The 10,044-nt window shown below is 36.4% G+C and overlaps 1 protein-coding gene across 1 annotated transcript; it reads right to left on the reverse strand.

Moving 5' to 3' along the window:
• Positions 1–1,183: 1,183 nt before the first annotated feature.
• LOC100747278 (venom protease-like) lies at positions 1,184–6,965 on the reverse strand. The gene is given in 9 exon segments (XM_012381204.3): positions 1,184–1,409; positions 1,738–1,877; positions 1,949–2,050; positions 2,208–2,249; positions 2,845–2,942; positions 2,944–3,103; positions 3,586–3,675; positions 4,028–4,076; positions 6,619–6,965. Coding segments are annotated over 9 exon segments (879 nt in total). The 5' UTR covers positions 6,652–6,965; the 3' UTR covers positions 1,184–1,244.
• Positions 6,966–10,044: the final 3,079 nt, after the last annotated feature.

Here is a 10,044-nt window from a genome sequence, read left to right on the forward strand (position 1 = left end):
CTAATGCCTATCGGGGCAGTCTAAGCATAACGCGAGAGTCGGTCTCGGTATTGTCGAGCATACATTTCCTCTCCTAAATATCTTATAGTGCTACGTCCACTAATACACTAAATCTAATTATAAGAGCCCTGCTCTAACGTACATATCTATCTTATCTTCGTGCAATAAGTGATTATCTATCTATCTATGCTCATCAGTGTAATCTAAGTGTTGGAAATGTATAATTTATAATTCTGTGAATCACAGTGTTATACAAACTCAATCACCCCTTATTATCTCAACGGAAATCAGGGGATCGATCGATTCGTGGTGTCGATTGTTATAATCGTAACGGGGATTTACGACCCCCGTTGACGTCTCTCCTCGCGATTACGTCTCCCCGCGATTGGTCGAACAAACACCGTATAATTTATAGTAAATCTGTAATGTAATTACTCCACAAGCATCCTTTCCACCTCGAGGGTCTCCGCTGGCGCATATTTCTTTATTGGTGATAGTTATGTCAAAATCCTCACATACGGCGTTGGTAACCACTGGCAGTTGCAGTTCCATTAATGCGTTAGTATATGATTCATCTACAAAGAAAATGGGAAGGACATTTAAGAATGAAAGTATTTCATTTTATCATAAAACTGATATCACTTACTAAAGTTTAATGCTCCCCATCCAGCAATGAAGGGGTTATAGCCCACGAAGTTTTTATTTCGAAGGGATTTCTCTATGGGGAGACAAATGGGATGTATGTACTCTGAAAAATAAGAAAATAAATAAAAGTGAAGGAAACGAATGACGAAAAGTAGGAGAAAGAATTGAACATGCTTTATGATACAATATATGTGTGCAGTAAGAAGTTTCAGCAATACTCAGCATAAATATTAGAAACTCAACAATATTTAAAGACTTGCCCGAAAATGGAACATTGTCCTTCAGTTTAAGAATAGCAATATTGTAATATCGGAATATATTAAAGGTGTAATTTTGTCCGATTAATTATAATTTATTAATAATGGATTGAAAATACAGATGTTAGTTAGACAGAGAAACGATGTTTGATTAACAGGAAAACTATGTACCCTCAGACACCGTATGTTACGCCGGGCGACCCTCTGCCTGGCCCAGGTCACACACTTTTAAGACTATAATTCTTGACGTAAAAGACAATATAAATCTGAGCTGCCTCTTATCTCCACAATAATACATTCCAACTTTATTTTTCGTGCACGAAGAATGATATTTATGGGATACTAATAATTTTGTAACACTGGGATAACGAAGTCGTCGAGGTACGACGTAACTCTCATGTAAATGCCCGGATAACCAGGTACGCCGCATTTATGACCAGATGACACAACACCTATTTGATAGTAGGTGAATTGCTGTGGTATCATCAGTGGTCCTCCGCTGTCAGCCTGAAATGATCGTTAAATTTTTAATCATAGTTACTGAAATATTTCAATCGAATTGTATTGAAATTATACTTATATACAGTAATAATCTATTATTGACTTATGTATTGAAATATTCCAATTTAGAATGTATATATTGTATGTATTTTGAAAAAAATTAAGATTAGAAGGAGATTAGATTAAAGACCATAATTATGTGTGAGAAATGGGCAAAACTATTAAATTGTGTTTATCTATTATTTTTTATGTTCAAGACGTTGATTTGATGTTGATTCGAATTGACATGTCCTCAGACACCGTATAATTTATAGTAAATCTGTAATGTAATTACTCCACAAGCATCCTTTCCACCTCGAGGGTCTCCGCTGGCGCATATTTCTTTATTGGTGATAGTTATGTCAAAATCCTCACATACGGCGTTGGTAACCACTGGCAGTTGCAGTTCCATTAATGCGTTAGTATATGATTCATCTACAAAGAAAATGGGAAGGACATTTAAGAATGAAAGTATTTCATTTTATCATAAAACTGATATCACTTACTAAAGTTTAATGCTCCCCATCCAGCAATGAAGGGGTTATAGCCCACGAAGTTTTTATTTCGAAGGGATTTCTCTATGGGGAGACAAATGGGATGTATGTACTCTGAAAAATAAGAAAATAAATAAAAGTGAAGGAAACGAATGACGAAAAGTAGGAGAAAGAATTGAACATGCTTTATGATACAATATATGTGTGCAGTAAGAAGTTTCAGCAATACTCAGCATAAATATTAGAAACTCAACAATATTTAAAGACTTGCCCGAAAATGGAACATTGTCCTTCAGTTTAAGAATAGCAATATTGTAATATCGGAATATATTAAAGGTGTAATTTTGTCCGATTAATTATAATTTATTAATAATGGATTGAAAATACAGATATTAGTTAGACAGAGAAACGATGTTTGATTAACAGGAAAACTAAATGCAACGCTCGTATTTACATCAAATAACTTGACGACTATTTGGTAACTCTCTCTCTCTCACTAGCAACTCTGACACTCGACAACACTCGCAACTCAATTCTAACGACTCTATGCTTCGACGTCTCGATCAACTCTGACCCTCGCCAATGCATTCCTGCTCGGTCGTGCTCGCTCTTGCTCTCGTCCTCTCTCTCACACACACACACACACACTTTTCGGCTCACATACTCTGGCCTCTCGATCGCCACTCCTTGAAATATGAAACCGTACCTTTGTTTTGACGCGCTTATCTTTTCTCGTGTCACTGTTACTAGGCGCTCTTGGACGTAAACAAACCACAAAAAGACGACGTACACGGTGTTTTCTAATTTCAGCCGATCTCCAATCAAAGCTATTCTACGATATTACAATTGTTATAGAACCGGACAAGTAACCGTGGTAGTTAGGTACTCGAGAAACTAATGACAATGATCATTATTGTTCGACTCGGCAGAATGATCGGGATGTATTAGTTTAGATTCGACTTCTATTTGAATAGGGTGCGTTCCGTCGTCATCTCGTTTTAGATTTGTCCCCGATACGAACCACGTACAAATCATCGTTATCTGCACAATGTGCTGCGGTCAAAACATGCCTAGCCGATATTAGGGTATCTGCGCACAGCCATTGTGTTACCCAATGCGGGTTTGAGTAATTACGGAATCCTACTGCAGCGATCCATGGCCAAGCACCTAAAATGCAATAGACATAGTTGTGAACATACATAATTTTTTCTCGCGTGATGAGTTAGAAATTGTTGTTATCCATTGGACATTCGACGATGCAAACTCTCAGATAGAAATTTGATTAAGAGAGAAATTGAATTTTGACTTCAATGGAACAACACTTATTAATTAATTCTATACAGTTTCCACTTGAAGTATATTGAACTCTAAAGTTCGAATATGTAATTTCTTCCCGAACACTTTTTGATCGCCATCCGTATCATTACTCGTATGTCGATTTTTAATTTCAAGTAAAAACATATTCTTTCTAACATGAACTAAAAGGAGGAAATAATTCAAGTTAATAAACAAAGTTACTACCAATGAAACCGTTGTATTATTATATAATTTAATTGAAACGTACTTTGATGTGCTGATTAGTGCCTTTCAATTTCATCCTTCATAGTATATCGCTTATTATTAATCGGAAAGGAATAGATAAAAAGTACCAAGTTTAGCTGGTCTACCACCAACCACCCTGGTATGCGTAACGTTGCTGAAACCACAGTGTGGTGGACGCAAGGGCACATCCGAGGTTGCTATAAAACATTTATAGTGAAAGAAGTTATTATATTTAGAGAATTGACAGTAGAGTGATGAATTAATTCGTCTTCGCTGGTTGTTTCACGATTATCCTGGTTATCACATTTGTTTTGTACGTGAAGCGAGTCGTTGGAATATTCGCGAAGTTAAGGAAGCATTTTTCAGAAACAAAACCGGTGAAGAAGTGAATACTTAGGTGGAATTTTCCCATTAACTTCGTGACCATCTCGAAAATAAAAAATCAAACGTGTTCCTTTCAATTTTATGTGGTCACGCGTGACCGCTTTTTTCACTCATAACTACCAAACCCGTAAAATTTCGGAACTGCAGACAACTTAAAGTGCAAACCTTTAGTGCGCCCCGCTTGAACTGATGGATGCAGGAGGACAATTAACCCTTTGAGTGCTATGGACGCATATACAAGTACAGCGAGAGTCTATCTGTGTGGACTAAGGACCCATATATATGTTTATCAATATTTTCAACCTCCTTGACGTTTATATAAATCATTGTATTACTTTTTATTTTTAATATATTAAAAAATGTCGAATAATCTTGAAGAATATACTACAAGAGATAGTGAAATAAATGAAAATTACAATTCATCGGACTCCGAAGAAGATGTGGAAAACTATATAAATAATGGATTAGGTACACGCAGAAATAAAAATAGAAAACGGACGGAAATGTTCTTGTGGACGAAGAAGAATTTGACGCCTATATTACATATCTTTGACGATGGAAATTCCGGAATAAAAGTGCATTTGACCGCACAGTCAACACCTTTTGATGCTTTCCAAATTTTCTTCTCGGAGGAATTGGTCTCTCAAATTACCGAACAGACGAACAACTACTTCAAGAATGTAAAAGATCATGAAGCATGTAAAACGAATTCGCGTTTGAACAATTGGCAGAATGACTCAGTCTGCGAAATGTACAGATTTTTCTGTACTATAATGCTAATGTCGCGGGTAAGGAAACTCTCTTTGAGGGAGTATTGATCCACCGATGAAATGCTGAAAACCAGTATATTCCGGAAAATAATAGCACCAGGCAGGTACATGTTATTATTACAAATGTTAAACTTCAATGATCATAACGTAATAAACGATGACCCGATAATAAAAATACGACCAGTACTCGACGAACTGAAGAAATCCTTTTCACAGTCATATGAAAATCTGTGCATCAACGAAAGCCTCGTACTATATAAAGGCAGATGTTATTTTAAGCAGTTTATACCTTCTAAGAGAAGCAGGTTTGGTATCAAGATATTTGTTCTTTGCGACTGTAGAACTAATTAGTTTGGATTTTATAATTTATACTGGAAAAAAGACAGAGATAAATCAAAATACTTCGACCTTTGGGATTTCTGGAAACGTTGTTATGACACTCCTTCAACCGTACTTTGAGAAGGGTCATACGTTAATTACGGACAATTGGTATACAAGCCCACAAAACCAATGCATTCGGAACTATTCGTAAAAATAGGAGCAAAATGCCCCGTATGGAAGGAAGCTTGAAGAAAGGTGAAATTTGTTACCGATCTACAAATAATTTATTGACGATGAAATGGCGTGACAAGAAGGATGTCTGGATGCTATCCACTGTACAGGCAGCTAGGTTGATTGAAACGGAAAAACGAAACTATCGAACAGGGTTAAAGAAAACCAAACCATCGTGTATTACAGATTATAACTCTTACATGGGTGCTGTAGACAAAGTTGACTTAATTCTACAAGGAAAACCATAAAATGGTATAAGAAACTTTTTTCCGTTTGCTAGATTTAGCAATATACAATGCATATATCCTATACAAAAATTCTACTGGTACGAAACAAAAATTTAATGAATTTCATTTGGCACTGATAAAAGATACTTTACGGAAATATCCACAAGGAAGAAACGTTGTGGTAAAAAAGATTTAAAAGATATACCGTTTCGTTTAACAGGGGGACATTTTCTATCAAAATGTTCATTTCAAACAGACAAGGCACAATTAGCACGAAGAAAATGCGTTGTTTGCGCGAAACATAAAAAACGAAGTGATACGCGATATGAATGCAGAAAATGCGATGTCGGTTTATGTATCGATGATTGTTTTGAGACTTACCACACCCAAATTAACTTCTAATTTAAGTGGATTTGAATTGCTCAAAGTTTTTAGAAAATTGTTAACATTATGGATCTTTGAAGCCGAAATAATGTTACAGGAACACTAAATTTACACTTGGAATTAATATTAAAATAGTTAGATACTTATTTCATGGACGATTTCTTATATATTCATGGATACACACTTGCGCGCGTCTCGACACTTTCTCCTATACCCGACCGATAACCGACTGAATAGTTTACATTCATCTGTTTCGAGACGCCGCGCGCACACATACCACCACACACCGATACCCGCATACAAGTATCTCTACTACGCATTTCACCCAGCCCAGCACAGAAAATTATACATATCTCAACAAAAATAATTAAACAATTTTAATTTTATTAATATACATAAAAGTTTTTATTTTGTGAAATGAATCTAGTGTAGATGTAATGCGCATGTGATTTAAAACTAAATATTTCGTTATTTAAAATATAAGTAAAGAACTTTCCATATTTTTTGTTATATTCATTGGACTCAAATATTTAGATTCATTAACACAATTTCAAGTTTAAATATGTTTTAAACTTTAATGTTTTTAATAGAATAATTAATGTTCGAAAATAACTAACTAATAAATAAATATCTATCTATGAACTATTATTTCATTTGGTGTACAGAAATTACAATTATAACTTAGTTCCGCCATGCGTATTCAATTAACACAATTCACACTAGCAAAAAAAGTATTCCGTCTTCAATCATCGCAAGCGCTAAGCGCGTGCCATCCACGCGGATTGCTTTCGTCGGGAGTATCCAGCACTCAAAAGGTTAACGTCAAACATGCGAACAGTATATTGAAGCCAGTCATCGTCCTAAAATAAAACAGTGACGAACTGAAAAGACGCAGGACTGATAACGGTCAATGAATCTAATAAAAGAAACTTGGTTCACACTATGATTCAATGTTTTGCAACAAAGAGCGAAAAACTGTGGCAATTTAGAAAGACGCGGAACTGACAACAATAAAGGAAACTTAGTTCGTATTATAAATTGAATTTGCATTAGGAAAGAAGCACGATCATGCGAAATAGATCGTAGGAATGACAAATATCATCGACATATATTTCTGTGTAATTTCATGTTTGAAAATTGTTTAGATGTATAGGATGTACGAACCGTGATATTCTAACGCGGGCAATTGAACGCGCAAATAGAGGTCTTCTCGCACCCAGCACGTAATTCCTGTTATTTGTCACCGAGATTCAACAGTTCGATTCATAACGATGCTTTGTACGTAAACAATATGGAAAAAGAAAGAGAACATCAGGCTAGAAACATTACAGCGTGCATTTCTTTCTTTAGTTTTTTTCCTTTGAAAAAAAGGAAATATCGTTAACACGATATGTAAACAGGAATTCCCTAAGGTCCGATATTCTGTTTCATACCCTTCTAATTTTATTTATATTAGATACTCTATTATGATTAGAGCGTGGATGTTTATATAAATTCGTAGCTTTATTTAACACTATTACAGAAATACAATTATGGAAATTGAACTTAAATAGAAATTTCTTTCATTCAATACAATTAAGTATCATAACTCATTTATTATGTTAATCTTTAACATTATAGCAGAAACTTTACTTTCAATATTTTCGATATCTTTGCACATTATTCTATGCAATCTGTGCATTTCTACACTTTTAAATTTACTATAAATGTACAATCTATTTATAACTCATCACAATGATTTAGTTTAAATTACACGTTTGTAGAATACGTCTTACGCTTGTCACCAGAGGGTCATCGATATCAACACAGGGCTAGCGATGTTAATGCTTTCTCACTAGTGGTCACATTGACACTGTTTGTTTCAATAAATATAACTTCCAACACAACTTTTCTTATCCGAGTGTCTAACGTATAGGTCTGCCTTACTGAGGAGTCCTCCACTAGCAGCCTAAGACGAAACACTCACGCTTTATTTTCTCTTGTTGTGTCTAAGGCATGAGCCTGCTGGGTAACCTTACTGATGAGTCCACTAGCAGGCTCTGGACAAAACACACTTTTTTTTTCCTTCTCTCTCCATCTTCTCCATTTTCTTCTTTCATATATCCGTGATAATTATAGCTGCTGGCTGTAGATCTCGCTCGCCGGGGTACTGCTGTATTTTCTTCTTCTCATTTAGATGTCGTTCAACAGGCATTCGACAAAGTATGGCATGAAAGGCTACTATACAAGCTTAAAAAGATCCTACCTCACTCTTACTACTCCATTCTAAAATCCTACCTAACCAATAGACAATTCATGGTTAAATGCCTAGACGCCACTTCCGCAACATTCCCAATAGAATCCGGCATACCCCAAGGTAGTGTTCTCGCACCCCTACTGTTCTCCATCTACACTGCCGACTTACCTATATCAAACGAGATAACAATAGCAACATTTGCTGACGACACAGCGCTATTAGCTACCCACGCAGACCCGGTAATTGCCTCATCCACTCTCCAGCGATGTCTCGACTACATGCAAAAGTGGTTTCATAAATGGGGCTTCAAAATTAACGAAAAAAAATGCTCACATGTAACCTTCACGCTCCGAAAACAAACCTGCCCCCAGGTCACTATTAACAACACAATAATTCCTAGCAAGGAATAAATAATATAAATAAATAATATAAATAATAAATATATTAAATATAAATATATTAAATATATATAAATAATATAAATAAATAATAAAATAAATAAAAATAAAATAAAATTAAAATTTAAAAAAATATAAGAAAATAAAAGTATGTAAAAAAATAGAAGTTACCGAGAATGATGCAAAAAGCAAGGCAACGGAACCCACCTTAGAATTAACAAGAAAACCCATCAAAAGAAAAATAAATCCGCAAAAAGCGGCCAAGGAAATCAATAGCTTAAGACTTTCCGCGCAAAAGACGCGGAAACTCAACCCCCAACCAAACCTAGTTGCCAGAACCAAAGGATTAGAAGAAATCCTAAAAAAGCACAAAACAAGAGTATCTCCCCGCCCAAGTACGTACTCCGCCCAGGACGAAAGTACTAAGAAAGCCAGAAACATGAGACCCATAAAAGCTGCCTCGCCCCCAGCGATCACAACACAAAACAGATTTAGCTTGCTAGAATCAGAACCACATCCATAATCACAGCCGGGACCAGCAAACTACCCAACATCAAACTCAACGCTAGAGCAAATAAGACAAAAAAGCCAACTATTACGTGGCAAAATGGGAAAACACAGACCCACCACACCGCCAAAGCAATCAACACCGCAGGGGCGACAGGCCTCATTGTACAACCCAGGAGGCCCAGTGCCACCAGCATCACCACGGGGGGCCCGGGCACCTGACGGACACCCCACCAGATACACCGCAGAGGAGCGTACGAAGGCCCCATCCACTACAAGGGAATACAAACCGCCGCCTATCGACATAACGTTACAAGACCCAAAGGACACGGTAACGCTTATAGAGAAAGTAAAAGGACACAGTAACGCTCATAGAGAAAGTATCCAACATCAATCAATTCCATATCAAAAGGATACACTCAGGTAAACATGCTCTCTACCTCCGAAACCTATCCGATTTCCACACAGCGGCATATTCGAAAGAAAATTCCGCATATTCGAAAGAAAATGCATCAGGGCTTGCTTGAGTACTTAGAGATCCGAACACAGCGGATTCAAAAAATATGTAAAAAACAAAACAATATACGACCTAGCCAACATTCACCGCATAGACTGTCACATCCTAAAGCTAATAAGAAACCACTTCGCGCAAGCAGCAAAAATAAAAGAAAACAGCTTAATCTTCAGTTGCATATTTCCTAACAACGCATATTACAAAAACACTCTGATAACAGGCCACATCCCCCCAGAAGCTTTCCTATACCTAGACGAAAAAAACTACCTCCAGGACCAAAACAATATCCCAATAATTTATCACATAAAAAGAAAAATAGGGATCAAAACCATACTGTACGAAGAAAACATAAATGGACAGACCGCAGGCACCAGATGGAGATACAACATGGCCCTCCCCCGGAAAGACACCAAAGACAAACACAGAAAAAACACAAAAAAATACTGGTGGATACAGAATCCATAATAAAATAAGAGAGAACATTAAACCGACAGAACTCAATTCTGACACCGTATAACACAGGTGTAAACTGTAAATACTGTAAATATTTGTAAATAAATCTATTTGACATCCCCCTCCCCCACCCCCTCCCTC

The sequence above is a fragment of the Bombus impatiens genome, unplaced genomic scaffold (genome assembly GCF_000188095.3).
Source record: "Bombus impatiens unplaced genomic scaffold, BIMP_2.2 scf_0129, whole genome shotgun sequence".
Classification (NCBI taxonomy): Eukaryota; Metazoa; Arthropoda; class Insecta; order Hymenoptera; family Apidae; genus Bombus; species Bombus impatiens.